This window comes from Mus caroli, unplaced genomic scaffold (assembly GCF_978045245.1).
Source record: "Mus caroli unplaced genomic scaffold, Mus_caroli_1 scaffold_2, whole genome shotgun sequence".
Classification (NCBI taxonomy): domain Eukaryota; kingdom Metazoa; phylum Chordata; class Mammalia; order Rodentia; family Muridae; genus Mus; species Mus caroli.
The window spans coordinates 23,296,148-23,315,883 of NW_028227257.1; the positions used below are offsets into that span (position 1 = coordinate 23,296,148).

At 46.9% G+C, this 19,736-nt stretch overlaps 3 protein-coding genes across 7 annotated transcripts in view; 1 reads left to right on the top strand and 2 right to left on the bottom strand.

The window, feature by feature from the left end:
- Cnbd2 (cyclic nucleotide binding domain containing 2) overlaps positions 1-3,587 on the bottom strand; it is a 67,693-nt gene extending 64,106 nt beyond the window's left edge. For both annotated transcript variants that reach the window (XM_085832927.1, XM_021156614.3), the window contains exon 1: positions 3,300-3,587. In XM_085832927.1, coding sequence (XP_085689053.1) covers positions 3,300-3,587 — 288 coding nt within the window. The remainder of the gene's footprint in view (positions 1-3,299) is intronic.
- Positions 3,588-3,771: 184 nt separating this feature from the next.
- Scand1 (SCAN domain containing 1) lies at positions 3,772-4,270 on the top strand. Its single transcript, XM_021156615.3, has one exon. It carries the CDS (start codon positions 3,772-3,774, stop codon positions 4,198-4,200), a length of 429 nt encoding a protein of 142 aa, XP_021012274.1. The 3' UTR covers positions 4,201-4,270.
- Positions 4,271-6,113: 1,843 nt separating this feature from the next.
- The window catches only part of Phf20 (PHD finger protein 20), a 110,351-nt gene continuing 96,728 nt past the window's right edge, over positions 6,114-19,736 (bottom strand). For all 4 annotated transcript variants that reach the window (XM_085832910.1, XM_085832920.1, XM_085832917.1 and 1 more), the window contains 5 exons: positions 19,381-19,480; positions 17,390-17,585; positions 13,029-13,425; positions 11,219-11,402; positions 6,114-8,675 (listed from right to left, as the gene is read on the bottom strand). In XM_085832910.1, the coding sequence (XP_085689036.1) occupies positions 8,533-8,675; positions 11,219-11,402; positions 13,029-13,425; positions 17,390-17,585; positions 19,381-19,480 (1,020 nt within the window). In that variant the 3' untranslated portion in view covers positions 6,114-8,532. The remainder of the gene's footprint in view (positions 8,676-11,218; positions 11,403-13,028; positions 13,426-17,389; positions 17,586-19,380; positions 19,481-19,736) is intronic.

Sequence of the window (19,736 nt, forward strand, 5' to 3'; positions counted from 1 at the left end):
CAAAACAGAATATACCACCTGCCAAGGGGGCTTCAGAGATTATACTTTTACTGGCACCATCTGAATTTTCATAGAAACTTCTATGAGGTTAGTTCTGAAAGTCTCAAACCAGGACAGATGGCTGAGTTGCCTATTTAACATGTCAAAGTGAACCTGGCCACCAGGTCCACCCAGCATCCCTCAGCCCTGCCTATTACAGTCCTCCTGGCTTGTATACCCTGACCCCTACCCCTGAATTCTACAGCCCAGTCGGGGAAGGCTGCCCTTCCCCCAGAGGCTCTTCCCTGTATCATACAGCCATTTTGGTTACCTGCTGGCTTCGGACCTTTGGGCTTTCTGGCTGTGGTACCTGGTTCTGCCTTCCCCCTCCTCTCTCTCCTCATGGCTCAGGATGATGTCCCCTCTGGCCTCCCTCAGGGTCTCTGACTCTGGCCATGCTTTCCCTGTAATCTATACTAGACCTTCCCCTCCACTGTGCCTAGGAACCACAGTCATGTTCTTTTCTTTTTATTCCTCTTTTTCACTCAAGTTCTTGCATTCAGATTTTTTATTTTATAGATTAAAACAGCAACACCTGTAGCTCAGAGGCTGAAGGCAATGGACCTGACCTAATGAAAACGTGTGTGTGTGTGTGTGTGTGTGTGTGAGATCCATGCAAGTGTACAGGTATGAAGATGCCAGAAGAGGATGCTCTACTCTATTGCTCTCCTCATTGCCTTGAGATAGGATCTCCAGTTGAATTTAGAAGTACATATTGGATAGGCTAACCACGCAGCTCTTTTGATCTCTACCTGGGCCCAACGTTAAAGTGTAGTCCAGCTCAGCCATGCCTGGTTTTTTCATGGGCACAGGGAGATTCAAGCCCTCATGCTTACACAGCAAGCACCTGTAGAATTTTAATCCAGCAACATGGCTGCTCCAGTGAGGGATCACATCCAAAGGCCTTCTAGGTCTGTGTGATCCGGCTGGAATGACATTCCTTTAATCCCTTAGTACATACCTTAATCTCTTAACAATGACGGTAAGGAAGGTTAGTTTATAGAAGGAAGCGGGTTGGTCTGAAAGTGACATCTAATTAAGGGGCAGACAAAGTGTTGAATCAGAGAAAGATTTGACAGGACGAGTCAGAGAGTGGATATGCCCAACTCACAGGAGAACAGCACTGGAAAAGACTACTTAGGAGCAGAGAGGGGAAAAAAGGTGTGGCGGTGTGTTGTGTTTTTGGCAGTTTTCAGGACAGTTTGACAGACACAGGTGAAGACAGAATGAGCCAGAAGATTAGAACAGAGTGCCAAGAGCCAGGTGTGGTGGCACATGCCTTTAATCCCAGCACTTGGGAGGCAGAGGCAGGTGGATTTCTGAGTTCAAGGCTAGCCTGGTCTACAGAGTGAGTTCCAGGACAACCAGGGCTACACCCTGTCTCAAAAAACAAAACAAAACAAAAAACAGAGAAGAAGAAAGAAGAAGAAAGAAGAAGAAAGAAGAAAGAAGGAAGAAGAAAGAAGAAAGAAGGAAGAAGAAAGAAGAAGAAGAAGAAGAAGGAAGAAAGAAGAAGGAAGAAGAAAGAAGAAGAAAGAAGAAGGAAGAAGAAAGAAGAAGAAAGAAGAAGAAAGAAGAAGAAGACAGAAGACAGAAGGTAGGTATGAAGAGATAGGGAGATGAATAGGATCCAGGTGCATGATGTGAAATTCACAAAGAATCAATAAAAAAACTAACTAGCAGTTCTGACCAGAAGAAGAGGAGGAGGAGGAGAGAGAGAAACAAAGGAAGAGAAGGAGGTTAAGGAGGAGGAGGAGGAAGAGGGAGGAGGACAGGAAAGAGGAAGAAGAGAAGGAAGAGAAGGAGGAGGAGGAGGAGGAGGAGAAGAAGAAGAAAGAAGGAAGAAGAAGGAAGAAGAAAGAAGGAAGAAGAAGGAAGAAGGAGGAGGAGGAAGAGGAAGAAGAAGAAGAAGAAGAAGAAGAAGAAGAAGAAGAAGAAGAAGAAGAAGAAGAAGAAGAAGAAGAAGAAAGTGCCAAAGTTAGTATGAGGCCAAGCAGAGCAATTCAGTCAGAAGCCAAAAGAAGCTGAATGAAACCGGTCATTCTGGAAGACTAAGTTGTCCGGAGAAGGATAGAAGCCTAGAACTTCGTGGGCTGCCCAGAGTTGTGGACTCACAATGCTTGGGTACCACGCTCATCTCATCCCATCATCCCAAGCATCCTTACCAACCACTCCATATCCCTAGCTCTGAAAGCTCTGTCTTTTCCAGAGCTTGATTTACTCCACTTGACAACTGTGAGGCAGGCACTATTTACTGCTGGGGGTGTTAAAGCAAAGAAAGATGTTTCCTGACACCTGATTCCAACACTCTAGACAGCAGCTAGTCAACAAAGATATACTATAAACTGTATGTGTAATTTAAAATTTTCAAAGTAGTTGCATTTTAAAAGTAAAAAGACACAGGTAAAATTTAATAATATAGTTTATTTGACCCCCATATATACAAAATTACATAACATACTCAAATACGTAATAAATACAAAATCTTTTTCTTTTCCTACATACACATGCATAATTCTACACTATAATACATCTCAATTTCAGGGTATTTACCTTTCAAAGATTCAGTAAATACAAGAAGTTAATGGCCACCATATGGGACATCATTAATTACTGTTCACTTATTAAACTTTTTTCAAAGATGTATTTACTTATTTTATGTATTCACCATTGTTCTCTTCAGACACACCAGAAGAGGGCATCAGAGCCCATTGTAGATGTGAGCCACTCACCGTGTGGTGGCTGGGAATTGAACTCAGGACCTCTGGAAGAGGAGACAGTGCTCTTAACCACTGAGCCATCTCTCCAGCCCCCCACTTATTAATCTTAAAGTTAAAGTAGTACCCACCGAATCTCTTTCTCTTGGTTTTCGAGGACAAGCAAAAACAATGACAAAGAAGCCCTGAGCATTTGTTTGGGGGCAGGAAAGTCTGAAGACTCTTGCCCCAAATACTTTGTCCTTCTCAAAATAAAGTGAAATCAATTGCATCTATGCAGGCAACGGTGTGTGTGTGTTTAATGAGATTCTCAGCTCAATTTATAGCTCAGGAGGTATCCTTTAGCTCTAGGATTACGGGCTTGAGAGATCTTTTTAAAAGTAGTTGGAGCCCCTGTCCCGCTGCCCCACCCAGGGCATCCGCCCAAGCTCCAACAATCCCCTAGCCAACCATCACCCTCCTTTACTCAGGACTGTCAGCGCTACCCACAGATCCTGCCTGATCAAGTAGGGACCAGCATCTACCCTAGCAGGCGCAGGTCACCTGCACGCCAGGGCGGTCCTTCGGTTGGGGTGTCTCCGCCTTTATCGTCTTAATTGAGGCCCGCCTATCCTTGTCTTCCTCTGATCTGGAATCCGATCCTGACTCAGATTTCGACTCCGTCGTGTCCGACTTGTCCGTCGGCTCCAATGTGGACCCCGTTGTCTCCAATGGGGACCTTGCAGTGCCGCCATCCTTAACGTCTGAAGAGCTGATATCTACGGACTTCCCCAGATCAAACTTCACGTGACTGGTAGAGGACGCGGCTTCCGGATTCGCGGATCGGTCCATTTCCGGCCACCGAGGAGCTTCGCGGGTCGAGGTAAGCTGGGCTCGCCCGCGGCCTGTCCTGAGTCCGCGTCCCGCTGGGGTGCGCGGGCCCTGCCCTTCAGCGGCTCTCTCTTACCTCCTTCCCGTGCAGACGCAGGCGAGGCGCCGGACTGCGAAACAAAGGGGGACGCCAACAGCCGTAGTCATGGCGGCGCCGCAGCCCAGCCAGGACCCCCAAAGCCCCGCGGCGCCGCCCGAGCAGCAGGAAGGAGCCGGCGACTTTGCGGCCCCGTCGCCCGACTCCGGGAGCTCCCCGGCCCCGGAGCTCCCCGGAGCGCCCGCAGCTTTGAACGCGGCGCCGCACGCTGACGCCGCCCTGAGGCCCGGAGCCTCTCGGCCCGGCCCCGAGACCTTTCGCCAGCGCTTCCGGCAGTTTCGCTACCAGGACGCGGCCGGGCCCCGGGAAGCCTTCCGGCAGCTGCGGGAGCTGTCCCGCCAGTGGCTGCGGCCGGACATCCGCACCAAGGAGCAGATCGTGGAGATGCTGGTGCAGGAGCAGCTGCAGGCCATTCTACCGGAGGCGGCTCGGGCTCGGCGGCTGCGGCGCCGCGCGGACGTGCGCATCACCGGCTGAGCGGCTGAGCCTGGGGCTCCCTGGACTGACACCCTACCCCTGAGTTAATAAAAGTTGAATTTTGACAGCTCCCGTGTCTGCTGTGTCTTGCGTTCGTCCTTTATTTATTGGGTTTATTTTACGAACTTGTTGCCCTCCTTTCCAGCCGAGGATTCTGGGAACCTGTAAAATTAAGGCTTTTGATTAGCTATTCCTGGACCATTGCGTTAGCTTGAAGCTGTGCCCTTAGGCAGGAAATCCACCTTCTCCTCTTACTGACTAGATCTAGACTACATTCACAGTTTGTCTAAACCTGCTTGAGTTTTGTTTTGCAAAAGGCCATGTTAATGAGGTTTCAGTTCTCTAGTGTTCTATTCTCCCCTCTGCCTCACACTATCTAGTATCCGAGCTTCCGCAGAGGTTTCGAAGCTGAGCAGTAAAATAACTGGCCCTATTAAATGCTTGTTTATTTAGTTGGTTGTTGTGACTCATCTTTTAAACCTCAGCACTCAGGAAGCAGAGGCAGGAGGGTTTCTGAGGCCAGCCTGGTTTTTACATACTGTGTTCCAGCCAGGGCTATGTAGAGCCTCTCAAAAACAAACTCAAGCAACAGAACTGATATTGCCAAGGAAATCGAAGAACTCTCTCGTTTCACTTTATGCTTGAAGATCAGTAACTGGAATCAGTACAACTGGACAACTAGTGATTTTGTTGGAAATAGCCTCTTCCAACCGTTACCTGGGAAGTGTTTTTGAAAACAGCTTTTCTCAGTTTTTCTCTTGAGAAGTTGGTGTGTACTTTGCATAATTTCCACTTCTCCCTCTCATATGACCTCTACTTTCACATTTGTTAGACACACAGACACACACAGAGCATCCAGTGTCCTGTGACAGGGACTAAGAAGGCTCGGCATGTTTCCTTGCCTTAACCTATATGGGTCAGGGCCTCCTGGCTTTCTATATACACGTGTTGGTCATTTGAGAAATGTTTTGCATAAAACTATTTAGGGTTCATGACCTTAAAAAGAAACCAGTGGCCATGACGGAAATGTGTATTCATGAAAAGACGCCTTAGACTTGGACTCCTTGACACCAATGCCCATTCCTCTCCTTTATCAGCCTCTCATGAACTTCCTCTGTGAGAGAACTCCCTGGAGTGAGGCACACTTGTGAGCAAGACTTCCCTCTCTGCCCCCTCTGTTTTTTAAACAGTGAGTAAACTTCTCAATCCCTCATGTTGCACCTGCTCCATGGTTTCCCGGGATGAGCCTGGAATGCGTGAATAATATGAACTTACTGTGAGGCTCCTGTTTGAATTTTGCAATGAAATGAAGACAACCAGTTTTGAGGATTCTGCCCAGGCATGGGTGTTAGTTGAGGGGTAGTTCAGATCTATAGGAAGCCTGGGTTTGTTGAAAGCAGTAGGTATAAGTCTCAGTCTAGGGAAACAGCCTGTCCTGCCTTGCACTATTCCAGCAACCAAAAATGCAGTAAACCTGCAGCTTCCACTGCAATGTGTGAGCCACACTTGGGTAGAAGCTGGTATGGGCACTTTATTTTTTCAGACAGGGTTTCTCTATGTAGCCCTGGCTGTCTCTGAACTCGCTCTGTAGCCCAGGCTGGCCTCAAGCTCACCATAATGCATAAAGTATTTAATCCTTGCTGGGTTATGGTGGTATACTCGGAGACCAAGACAGGGTCATTTTAAGTTTGAAGCCCAACTTTGGGTTGCATAAGCTCAAGGCCAGCCTGGACTACATTGCAAGACTTTGTCTAAAGAACAACCAGGTGTGGTGGCACAGGACTTTAAAACCAGCACTTGGAACAGAGACAGGGGATTTCTGGGAGTTCTAGGCCAGTCAGGGCTATATAGTGAGACTAAACTAAACCAACAAAGCCCACAACCTTTTATACTTCAGTAATGTGACAGACACATAGCAACAAGAACCTGTTTTTATTTTTCCAGATACAGAAGTTTGCATGTTTTGCAAATATTGCTTGAAAGCAACACTCATATGTACAGTGCCTTCTGTCTAATAGCGTGTAAACACAGATACGTATCCACAGTGCAATGTTGGCTCAGCCAGGATCCACCTTGCATACATACTAAAGAATGACTGATAAAACCAGGACTGTTTTGTCAAGGTGACTTTCTATAGGTGGATAGGTTTTTTAACAGACAGAACATAGGTAGTGCACATCTTTCTAAATGATAACATTGTTTGCAAAGAACAGATTCCAGTGCTCCAACTTAGGGGTGAATTCACTTTGACCCAGGAACTGGGAGTGGAGCCCCTCAACATGGCTTTAAGTTAGGGAAGAACTGAGGTTATCAGAATATGGGGAATCTGCTTTGTTTCCCTAAAAACAAAAGTCACAATGAAGCCATATTATGTCCTTTACAAAACCTAAACGATAAACCCAGTAAAGACCACACAGCAAGATTAGCATCATTCAGTTAACTGACTGCCTTCGAGGTTACAGCTTCCCCAGATGTGATACTCAAGAGTAGTTACATAAAAGAAAAACCTCAATTTAAAATCCTTTATTACATTTGTTTGTGTGTATGTATGTCATAGAAGAACTTGAAGGTGTCAATTCTCTCTGTTGGGTCCTGGGGCTTGAACTCAGGTCAGCAGGCTTGGTGGCAAGCACCTCTCCCAACTAAGCCACTTTGATGGCCCCCAAATTAGTATCTAACATAACAATCATCATACCTCACACAGTGTAGCTATAAGTATCTTGTTTCTTTCCCTTTCAGACAATCATCATACACGTCTCAAAATGTAGCTCTATGATAAATTATCCAGAACCCTGATGGCATGTGTACTCTTGGAGCACTTCTTCCCACAAGAAAGCATCAATGTGAGCAGTGGGAAGCAGCCTCTTGTAAGGGACTGTGTTGGCTTAATTACATATCACACATTCCCTAAGCTATGCCAGGTCAACTCATGCTTGCTCCACAGCACATTTTGTATCAGATGGTGAACAGATTTTTAGATAAGGGCATTCATTCCCTGAAGCTTCTCTGTACACAAGCCTGAAACGTAACCATTCCTAAGGCAGCGAGAGGTGCTGCTGTTGGTAGCTACTGACATTGGCTCCTTGATGTTTACATAGTAAATATTTGCAGCCTAGAACATTACAGATTCCAAAACTGATAATGAACCTGTGGATGTTGATGGATAAATCAAACAAAGTTTACCGTTAGTGATGCAAAAACTGGTGAAAATGAAGTCCTCACAGCACATTTTACATTTCACCTAGTAAGATAAAACCAAGCAAACAACATAGCAATGACACATGGAACCAGAACCTGCGAAACAAGAAACAACACAAACCTCTCTGTGAAGGCACAAAGAGGTTGTACCCGGACCGTAAGCAGCACAATTACCTTCATCTCATAGAGTAACACAGACGGGGAACTGAAAGAGTGGAGCGGCTGGCGTGGCCCGACTGCTACCCCAGCCTCCAGGGAGGAGGGAAACAAGCAACAGAATTTTGTAACAAATCTTTACAGTAAAAGAGTTCGAAAATTTTAGGAAACTTTTTTTCATAACTTTAAATAGAACTGGGAAGCAGTTGAAATTAGTAAGTGGGTAGAAAATGCTGTCCTTTGGGTTCCAGACCCTGACTGCTTCCTTCTGGAATTCCTTGTAGATTCTCATTAAATCAAGATTCTAGCTCCTCCTTTAGCAGTTCCACTTGGCTGCCGAAGCCACAGCCCAGCTGACTCTGGAGTTAAAACATAAAACCTTGTCCCTGGTACCGTGAAACCATGCAAGAGACGAGGTGAGAAAATGAAGTCTTGAGGAAGCAGAGCAGTAAGGACCCAGCCTTCAAAAAACTGCACGGCACAGTGAAGTCCCAGCATTCCAGTGAGGCTAAGGGATGAAAGCGGTGGGTGCCTGCTGCCCACACGACACACCAGGCAGAGAAACCGGAGGGGTTGGCACATGCCTCTACCTGACTCAAAAGTCAATTAAATAAACTGCAAATCGAATTTACAACTGTTTCCTACTAGATTTTTATTTTTTTGGCTCTCATTTTGTTTATCATCAGTGGCACGATTCCAATTGAAGATGTGCAAAGACTTGCTGCGTTCAACGATGTGCACAGAATGGGATTCTAAGACTATGCGCTGCCTTTGCAGCTGGCTTCCAGATCAAGAGAGCCCTGTCCTCCAGCAGCCAAAATGGTCTCTTTGTCCCCATGTCCATCACACTCCTGGCCAAATCCCTGAAGTCAGTCAGTGTCACGTGCATCCAGCATGCTAAGTTTATTTACTTAAATATGCGAAGCTCCCCTGGCAGAGGTGCCAGGCCTATGCTCCAAATGTCTTGGGTGGCCAATTTCATGTCGAGCAGCAGAGGGCGATCTGCTGCACCTTGCCCAGGTCAGTCAGCAGCTGCTTGATGCAGTGCTTGAGCTGCGGAAGCCTGGCCAGTGGCTCTGGGGGCTCCAGCTCCCCAGTGTAGTCCAGCCAGCTCTCCAGCACTGCAGGTGAGAGAGAGAGAGAGAGAGAGAGAGAGAGAGAGAGAGAGAGAGAGAGAGAGAGAGAGAGAGAGAGAGAGAGAGAGAGGATCCAGTGAGTGCTCAGAACCTGACTCACCCCAATCTCAGCTCAGCCACTTTAAGCCAGGCTGCTTCAACACGGGCACCCCACAAAGCACTGCTCCAGGGCACAAAACCCTAATGCTAAGGCAGTCTGCAGTGTGAACTGCCCTCCACAGGCTTCTGTTGGATACCTGTCTTCAGCTGGTGACGCTATCTGGGGAAGAGTAGGTAGGTCACTAAGGGCCCGCCTTTGAGACGTTTACCAGCTCCCTGACCACCATGGTATAGATAGGTGCCTTGCCATGTGCTCCTGCCACCATGACAACTCTGAGATTATAAACTACTTAAGCCAATTTCCCCTCAAGTTGTTTCTGTCAGGTATTTGGTTACAGCGATGACAATATAAATGCTTCACAATAGTGCAGTTCTGAAGATGTCCTAGTGATTGAATGTTCTATGTCTGTCCTCTCCAATACAGTCAGTGGCCACCAGCCAGATCAGATCTGGCTGTTGTGCTCTGAGGGGCCAATGCAACTAAAACAACTCATTTGAATTGCATTTGCTTTAAGTGTGCTAACTAGCTAGCTATTCTGCCGAGCAAAGCCCAGAAGGCTCTGAAGACAAAGCTTCTCCATTTGTAAACAGGGCAAGTTGGGCTGCTAGAAAATCTACAGGGGCTTTGAAAAGGTCTGGTTTTTGGTTTTGTTTTGTTTTTTAAATCACTGTCAATTCTGATTTGCTTCATATTACTTCTTGATACACAATTATCAGCAGCATGAAATATACTTATTTTCTCCCTTTAAGAAGTTAGTGTAAGCCTACACTAGCTTTTGTTCCAGCAATCAGGTGGGGTCTCTTGAATTTGAGACTAGCCTAGCCCACACAGATCCTGCCTCAAAACTAATCTACTTCCTAAATGAAAGCTTTAAACTTCATCCTTCATTTTTAAGTTTTCTTGGCACCTCTTCAAGCCATGGGGAGAAGGTGAGCTCCAAACCAGAGGGATACATGTGAGGTCCTCTGGGAAGCCAGAGATAGCCTGGCTTACCACCTCAACCACTGGCCACTCAGAGAGCCCAGGCAAAACGGAGGTAAGATCTGTGAAGGCTCAGACTTCTCTCCTGAGGAAGAACTCCTCCAGCAACCACAGAACATTCCACACAGAGCAAGAAGGAGCCTCAGGTGGGCTGGAGAGATGGCTGGATGGTTAAGATCACTGTCTGCTCTTCTAAAGGTACTGAGTTCAACCCCCAGCAACCATATAGCTATCTGTAATGGGATCTAGTGCCCTCTTCTGGTACATACGGATAGAGCACTCACATACATAATAAAAGCCACGGGGCCTCATACAAGCTGGATGTCAGTGGGTCTGTCCCTCCCTTCATCTGCCAACAGGGCAACTCCATTTACTGTCGCTTCAGTACTCTCATCAGCCCCTCTCCAAAAGAAAAAGCATTAATTTTTCTTTCTTTGAACAGCACCCTTGTATGTTGCTCAGGTTGGCTTTGAACTCAGTCCTGCCTCCGTTTCTTAAGTGCTAGGATTATAGTAAGCAAGAGAAACACATGTTTGGCATGGTCTCTGCCTCAGGATGGCCCCAACCACAAAGGAACACTAGCCAGGCCACATGACTGAAGCTTGTAAAACAAGGCCCTTGTCTTGGAGGACTTCCTGTGTGAGCTTTCCATAGCTGTAGTTACAGGCTTCAGAGCTTGACTGTAATTGACAGAATCCTCAAACACAGACTTACAGATTTGGTCCATTAAAAAATTTAAATTCCATTTTATTTACTTTATGCCTGTATAGAGCTCAGGGGAGCTCAGGGATGGGGCTGTCAGGCTTAGAGGATGAAGCTTTTACTTGCTGGACAGCACCCTAGGCCTGGAGCCCACCTTTACAATGAAAACAAATAACCAAGAACAGTAAGTAAACCATCATGAAAGGTTTTATTAACTCAAAACTAGAAGAGATGCCTCAGCCATGAAATCACTGACTTTGTGTGAACCTGAACTTGATCCCCAGAATGCACATTAAAAAACCCGAAAGGCTGGGCATGTGAGCTGTCCTGGGGGTGCTGGGAATTGAACCCAAGTCCTCTAGACCACAGTACTCTTAACCCCCATCTCTCCAAAACAGTGTAGTTCCCTCAGAACTTAAGAAAAATGTGCTCAGGTTGTGAAGGCGCTATGCTTCATCTGTGGGGTGCTGAGGCTAAGCTTGCTCTTGGCCACTAAGCTCTACTTAGCTTAGCCCTGCAGAGTTCCCACTGCAGAAGGACTGGACACGTGAAGCAAGACCTCTGAAAGTCACAGACTTAGTAAGGAAGTAAACATTTTCAAAGTTACATTTGTCCTCCCTGAGGGGAGAACTAGTCGAGATGGGGCTGAAGAGGCAAAAAACCAGCTGTCCTTGGACAGCAAGGCTGTGAACTTCAGAAGGCTCCGGAGGGAAGCTCAAGACTGATTTCAAGAAAGGACACCTACCGTCCAGCTCCTTCTCAATGGAGTCCATCCGGTGCGTCACCTCATCCTGCAGGGACTCCACATGTGTCAGCAGGTTGAACTGCCACTGATGCTGAGAGCTCACCAGCCCTTCTCCACCTCTGTCCAGCAGCTTCCTCGAAGGCGTCTCTTCTGGCAAGACATTCTTGGAAATGTACTCTCTCACCTGGGCGGGGGCATGCAGTGATGTGTACATCATTGGGCAGCCAGCCAGCTCTTCTCCAACTAGCCAGCATTATAACCCTCTGTAAAAGCAGCTGTGTTCCCAACCTCCAGCTGCCACTCACAGTAAAGCCTCAGGCCAGCACAGCACCCACGGGGCTTAGGCACCACAGCACCCATGGGCTCAGATGCTTCCTCTGGCTGGCCTAGTGCCCGGCCTGAAGCAGGCCTCTCAGAAGCCCAAGGGCTGCCCAGAGCAGTGCTAGTGATGGTTAGGTTATTAGAGTCAGTTAGTGAGGCCTGGCTGTCTCTAGTGAACGTGTGGCCTTGGTGAGGTAGTTCCCCTATCGGCAACAAGGATACAGTTTTCCCAGGTAACATTAGGATGAAACTATGGTGCTGGTATACAGTCAGCTTACCAGGGGGTTCCCTTGATGCGAAAAAGAACTTGGAGATTTTACATTGTGTTTCCACAGGACTGCTAGCCTTTTACTATAGTTTCAGATCTCAAACTTTTATTCATTTATTTAGGATGATAACAGGGCTGGTGAGATGGCTCAGTGGGTAAGAGCACCCGACTGCTCTTCCGAAGGTCAGGAGTTCAAATCCCAGCAACCACATGGTGGCTCACAACCATCCGCAAGGAGATCTGACTCCCTCTTCTGGAGTGTCTGAAGACAGCTACAGTGTACTTACATATAGGATGATAACAATTCATGGTAATATTTAGGGCTTCCTGTGTACAAAGCAATGTCCCGAAAGCTTCCTTGGATCTGATGAGGAAAGCCAAAACCAAAGTGACTGAGCCTAGACTTGAAACTAATCTGCTACAAAAAGGCCTCACACCCTAAGTAGACTTCCATAGACACTGGCAAGGACAGAAGCTGAGGGTGCAGGCCACACCCTGGGAGCAGAGCTGGGATGCCACCTCTTGGCAAGACACAGCAGTGCACTTAAGCTGCTGAGGCCAATCCATAGGCTAAAGTGGAAGAAAGTAGGGATGACAGGGGCAGAGACCTGAAACCACACAAGGCCTCTTGCACAGAAGACAGGCACAGTGGCACTCATGAAGTAAAGATGGAGACTCTGGAATGCCACCTAGCACTCACAGCAGAGTTACTTAATAATGACAAAAACTAAATAACAAACCAAACATAAGGCTAGATCCTGGGGAAAACGCTCAGAGTAGCAAAGACTTTAATGACAGGTCTGGGAAAAAAAATACAATTTTCTTAAAAACATTGTTATCTAACAACATACTTGACTTAAGTTCATGCTAATAATTTAGCACCTAGGTGCAATTACAATGTAAATGATACTAAAGAAAAAAAAATTCCTTATAGTTTTTCCAAGTTTGAATCAACTTCTAAGCTTCTCCTCTCTCTGTTCCTGACCCTGCAATTGTGCCATTTTGTGAAATTTCCTGGAACTAATGACCTTTGACTAAAGTAGGTCCCTTAACTTTGTACACATCTTAACCTTAAAACAAAAACAAACAAAAACCAAAAGCCTCTGGTGAGCAAGTTTAATATGTCTATAAGGAAATGTCTTCCACAGGAGGGTGGCCCAGAAGGACTCAGCAGCACTCAGCCATCAAGTAAGGAATAAGTAAGCACAGGCAAACACCTACCTTTGGGGAGCTGGGTTTGGGATCTATGTCGCCTCTGCTCCTGTCTTGGTCGATAGGCCAGCCTAAGCGAGGGGAGAGGGAGTCGTCGCCGTTCTCACAGAGGGGGCTGACTGCAGCATCAAGGGCAGAGCCTCTCGTCTCCACGACCAGCCTCTGCTCCACAGCAGGATAATAGGCGCGAGGTTTCTGGTAGCAATGCTCACTGGTGATGTAGGACTCCTCCACCGATCGGGGCAGGGGCGATGGCTTCTCCACCACCCCATTCAAAGTTCTATAGCTTGGGGACTCCTCGCTCCTGGCGTCTGTGATGTGGATGTGTCTGGGATGTGCTCTTCCCTCCCCCGAGTGCTGTTTCCAGGGCTGGCACCATAGCTGCAGATCAGGATGTTCTCTGCTTCTGTGGGGATGGCAACAAGAAACAGCGTTGAGAGTAGCAGGCACCACTGCAGAGCTCCTCTCATAAACATTCTCCAGTAAGGGACAGTGGCTTCTACCTGGAATATCTACCCACTTACCACACTGGGGTGTAAACCTTCAGTCTCTTAGGAGGCCACTTCCCTAGGCTCCCACTGCAGGTACAGTGGATGCAGCTAAACTTGGTTGCTCAACAGCAGCCAGTGAGCTCAGGCTCCTTCTGGCTTCTTTTGGAAACTAGTGTTACTAGTGGAAACTGTCAGCTACCAGCTCTGACTTTAAAGGTGCCTCATGCCAAGCCTGACAACCTAAGTCTGATGCTCAGAACCACATGATAGAAGAGAACCAATTACCTTCTAGCCTGCACACATATGCCGGGGCACATGCACTCATAAATACAATACAGTAAAAGCAAATGTGGTTTACTAACAATAACCTAAACTCAATCAACTGCCAAAGTAACCCTGGCATGTGACAGCACTGATAATCACCAATTATCAACCACTAAAGTGCAGTGGTGCTGGGGTGAGTGTGGATGGCCATTAATCATAATATTTCTTTTTTTTTCTCTTTCTTTCTTTTTTCTTTTTTTTTTTTTTCCTGAGACAGGGTTTCTCTGTGTAGCCCCGGCTGTCCTGGAATTCACTTTGTAGACCAGGCTGGCCTCAAACTCAAAAATCTGCCTGCCTCTGCCTCCCAAGTGCTGGGATTAAAGGCGTGCGCCACCATGCCCGGCATTTCTTTAAATAAGAAAATTACATTCTATTTTCAGCATTCCAAAGAAAAAAGTGGCCAGGATCAGTAAAGGGTAGAGATGGCCATCACACAGGACAGGCTCCTCTCTGCATCTGATGCAGGAGGACTGCATGAGTGTCTGCACAAAACACTGTGAAGGACGCCACAGTCCTAACCCATCAGAGTCATTACACTCACCTGTTCCATCTTACACAATTGGGAAACGAGAAAATATTTCAGTTTATTGTTCTAGGTGGGAACAAGTGCATGGAAAGTATGTGGAGGGGTGTGTGTGTGTGTGTTGGGCATGGCTGTGTATATATGTATACATGTGCTAGGAACTGAACCCAGGGCTTTGTTTGAGCACAGCCCCAAATTAACTGTCTGTCTGTCTGTCTGTCTGTCTGTCTGTCTGTCTGTCTGTCTGTCTATCTATCTATCTATCTATCTATCTATCTATCTATCCATCCATCCATCCATCCATCCATCTATCTATCTATCTAAATGTATCATCATCTATCTATCCATCCATCCATCCATCCATCCATCCATCCATCCATCTATCTATCTATCTAAATGTATCATCATTTTTAAGATTTATTTTATTTTTAAATTATATGTCTGTGCCCAGCATATGTATGTGGCACACAAAAAATGTAAAACTGAGGTGGTCAGAAGAGGCCTGGAGTTGGGGAGTTACTAGCAGTTGTGAGCTGTACAAAATAGGTGCTAGGAGCCACACATGGATCCTCTCCAGGAGTCATGCACACTTTGAGCCTGGGCTGTCTCCCCAGCTTGCTTCCTGGAACAGAATTTGCATGTACACACACACACTTTTTAAACTACAAAGTGACTCACTCCACCTTTCAGTTCTCACCTGCTCACATTTCATTTCACAAGTACGGAGAACTTCTCTTACAACCTTTGATCACTACAAAGAAGAAAGAGAAAGGTGGCGGCAGAGGGAGAGAAAAGGATGATAATGAACGGGGGCAGGAGAGCACAGTGAGTACAGTGGGGTGACAGTGTCCCCAGAGCCCAGGTGGAAACAAGTGGCTACACAAATCTAGCTCCAGAAGGCCCAGAACCTCTGTATGAGCAAAGCTCTGACAGCGACAAGTAGGTGTTAACAACGGCTCGCCCAGAAGGATTTTTAAAACTTTTATTTTTAAGGGGGCAGAGGGTGGCTCAGCTGTTGTGAGCACTTGGCTGTTCTTCCAAAGGATATAGGTTTAACCCACATGGCAGCTCACAACTGTCTGTAATTCTAGTTCCCAGGATCCAGCACCTCACAGAGACATAGATGCAGGCAAAAGCACCAATGTACATAAAATCAATAAATCATTTCTTAAAAAGTTATGTGTGTACATGTGTATGCATTGATGCTCTCAGAGACCACCCATTGCATCTCTTAGAGCTGGGGTTATAACCATCTGGTTGTAAGTTGGCCAATGCTGGTATTGGAAACGGAACACAGACCCTCTGGAAGAGCAGCAAGAGCTCTTAACTGCTGAGCCACCTGCCAGTCCCTCTGGCAGCAGATTCAAGCTTCTTTGCCTATTAATTATGAGAGTTTAGGATGAAAGAATAAGCAAAATGTGAAATGTAAATACTACACATTTTGCTTTAAAAAGGAAGGAAGTTCTAACACAATATAGATGAACCTTGAAGGTATTACACCAAGTAAAATAAGCCATGGGTAAATATTGCATGGTTTCTCCTGAAGTATCTAGAGAAGCTGAATTCATAAGGACAGAAAACAGAATGATGGATGTTGCTGGGCTGAGACGATGGGGGTCTGAAGATTACTTAAACTGAGAAATCAGTCTTGTAGGATGAAAAGAGTTCTGGAGACTGGCTGCATGCCTGTGTAATGATTTTCACAATACAGAAATGTACAGAAAAATGGCTAAGATAGAAAACAGACATGGCATTCAATCCTGTAATCCCAACTATGGCGGAGGCCAAAGCAAGACCACTGCTTGAGCTCAGGAATTCAAGACCAGACTGGTCGAATTAAGAGCTAGGTGCTGCATGCCTTTAATTCCAGCACTCAGAAGGCAAAAGGATCTCCGTGAGTTCAAGGCTAGCCTGGTCTGCATATCTAGTTTCAGGACAGCCAGTACTAAGTAAAGATACCCTGTTTTAAAAAGAAAAAATAAATAGATATAAATAGAAAGGTTCAGATGAGCCGGGCGTGGTGGCGCACACCTTTAATCCCAGCACTCGGGAGGCAGAGGCAGGTGGATTTCTGAGTTCGAGGCCAGCCTGGTCTACAAAGTGAGTTCCAGGACAGCCGGGGCTACACAGAGAAACCCTGTCTCAAAAAACCAAAATAAATAAATAAATAAATAAAGAGAAAGGTTCAGATGGCAAATTTGGTATTTGGCATTATGTATATTTTACCACAATTTTTTTTTTTTTGGTTTTTTGAGACAGGGTTTCTCTGTGTAGCCTTGGCTGTCCTGGAACTCACTCTGTAGACCAGGCTGGCCTCGAACTCAGAAATCCGCCTGCCTCTGCCTCCCGAGTGCAAGGCGTGCGCCACCACGCCCGGCTATTTTACCACAATTTAAAAAGCCCTCACTATAAATGTAAAAAAAAAAAAAAAAACAACAAACCTCAATGTAAAACAAGTAACTGTACACCCAAAGGTAACACAACGCAAGCTGTGAGTGAGTACATTATGCCATAGTGGCCAACATCTATAATTCCATTTCTCAAGGGAAGGCTAAGACATGGTGGAAGGACAGAACCACCTCCTGCAAACTGACCTCTGACCTCTGACCTTGTGCCATTTGTGTACACACACACCCACAACCACACCCATACACATACATTCCTGTACAGGAAAACAAGAGAAACCAAGTGCACACATCATGTCCTAGTTTGCAGGCTCAGTTGCCTGAATACATGCACTTATCAAATTCAATGAGGCCTTAAAATAAGTGAACCTAATTACATGCAAAGTATTCCTCAATAAAGTCAATTGCTTTACAAAGAAACGGTTATTACATAACTGACTTTTGGGGGAGTTGGGTGAGGGAGGGTACTGGTAATCCAACTCAGTGCCACACATGCTAGGAAGCCACATGCTCAGCATAGTAACAGATTTTGTGGTACAGGTCTTTGTGGCTTTCCCTTTTTCCCCAAACCTGACTGAACCGAGAGCCTGAGTAAGCTCCTGCCCAGAGCTGCAGGCGCACACTTACTGCAGAATGCTCATCTTGAGCTGCAGGCCGTGTAGCACTTGGATCACTCTCTGCACGTCCCCGAGCAGCTGGTGAGTGGCCACGATCTTCCTGGCATTCTGGTGGGAGTAGTTCTGTTCCAGAAACGCCAGGCCATGCATGTGTCCCCGGCTCAGCCACTCCTTATCATACCAGTACTTGAAGCCAGGCCTCTGACCTAAAGAGACAACATTGCAACAGTCAAGCACGCCTGAGGAACCCAGGCTGTCCTGTCCCCTCAGCGGTCCTATCACCCTGAGTTTCCAAAACTGTGCTCTGATGGCTGTGCTCATTCTCTTCTCTACTCGGTGCTGGAGACAAAGCTGAAATAAGGCATGGTCCCTCCTACCCGCAGCAGGGGCTCGAGCACGGACTCTGATTCTGAGCAGTAGTCTTCCCCCTTTCAGCTATCTCCCTCCCTTCCCATCTTTTCTGCCCCTCCCCTCCTTTCTCTAGACAAGGCCTCACATGGCTCAGACAACCCTTAAAGTAACCATGTAGCTTAAACTGGCTTTGAACCTGTCCCTCCTGCTTCTGTTTGGAGAGTTCTGGGATACAGATGTTCACCACCATGGCCGGCTGAATTACCTCTTCAGATTTAAGTCATTTCCTTCCCTCCTCCACTCACAATCTTCCACAGCTTCTGACTGCTCACAGAAAGAAACCCCAAATCCCTATCTATCTATCTCTTAAGGCTGACAGAATCCTTCTCTTTCCTCTTCTCCTCACTCCACCCTTATCATGGTTTGTCTCAGTTTTAGAAACACACACACAAAACTTTCTTCCTTGGCCTGACCTCTTTCCTCCAGAGCTCCTATCTGACGCAGCATCCCCTGGGCCTCTCCAGGACAGGTGTTCCCCATCTCCTCAGGCAGGCCTTTGGCCACCAGCCAGCATCAGAGAGCCCCTGGCTCCCCCTCTCTGTTTTCCCTCCTAGCTTCACTTGTACGCCTGTCTTGGGTTTATTTAACTTGTTTCAACTTCAGTTTTTTGTCCCCAGTCTCATTAAAAGACAGAAAAAAAGGATCCGTCATTGATGGCTGCAGTACCAGAGCCTGGGACGCGTCTCAAATGGCCTGAGTGTGAACAGAAGACTCCAGGTCCCAACTAGACAGGTGACAGGCCCCAGACCTTAACTAGACAGGTGACAGCCTTCCCTTCTCTGGACCCATCTCTGCTTCCCATCGTAACAGATGACCTAGATGGCTCCTGGGTCCGGCTCATCACGAGTCTCCTTAGAAAGGACAGAAAACTAAGCTCAGGGACTAGGCAGCACTTCCTGTTCCAAAACCTCAGGAGACAGCACCTTCCAACCTGACTCATTCACTCTTCAGTCACTAAGAAACCTTGAAACAGGCTGGGCATGGTGGAAGGGACAGCCAAGAGCCACTACCCATTAACCAATGACCCCCACTAAGGAGCCGAGCAAGACCCCGCTTAGAGTACTCCAGAGCAGGCAAGGCTCATCCCCTCCAGGGGCAGTGACACAATGGGGGCTGGGATGTGTGTGTGTGTGTCCGAGCAAATGTGCCCTCCGACATCCCTGAAATGGCACCAACAGAGAGAGCCACACGCCCATCCTCAGAGCTCTTGAGGAAGAAAGTGTCTCACTGCCAAAACTGGAACAAAACATCAGCAAGGCCCTGAGCAAGACCAACAGAATAATTCATGGAGCATTCAACACTGGATAGTTTTATCAGACCTATGGAACTCTGTGCTTCTTGTTAACAATGTCATGTGTGTTTCCCACTACATTTCAGATCAGGCCTTCTGCTAGGTAAGCATCTTCAGACACATCCCTTACTGCTCCGTTCAGAAGGACTGGCCACCAGGCGGGCTTGCAACAAAGGTGATCAGAGTCACCTAGCCATCAGCAAAGATTCATCAAGAGCACAGACATGGTGTCTTGAAAGTTGCTGTGCTAAGGAAGCGGTTACACGCTGCTCACATCCCAACTCCAGCAGTCTCTCTACCTGGAGGGTCTTGGCAAACATAGCAGGTGTATTTCTCAGGCACATTTTCTTCCAGTAAGCCCATGCAGACCCCGTGCTGCCAGCACTGGCACTCTTCACACTGTGAAAATTAAAGAAGCAACACAAGTCAGAATGCAGGAGGCACCTGAAGCAGGGCCCACAGGGCTGAGAGGAGATAGGGGAGTGTTCCCTTCTGACCTCTACCCAACAAATCTGTAGCCATACAATGACCCAGCTAGGTCACCACTGACCACATGGAGGTTACACATAGTGAACAAATTAAGGTAAGAGTCCTTAGTTCTTTAGTGCCAAGAGCCATTTCAGAAGTGCCCATGTGGCCGGGCGTGGTGGCGCAC

Coding starts and splice junctions, on each gene's coding strand:
- Scand1 (XM_021156615.3), top strand. CDS start 3,772: ATGGCGGCGCCGCAGCCCAGCCAGGACCCCCAAAGCCCCGCGGCGCCG.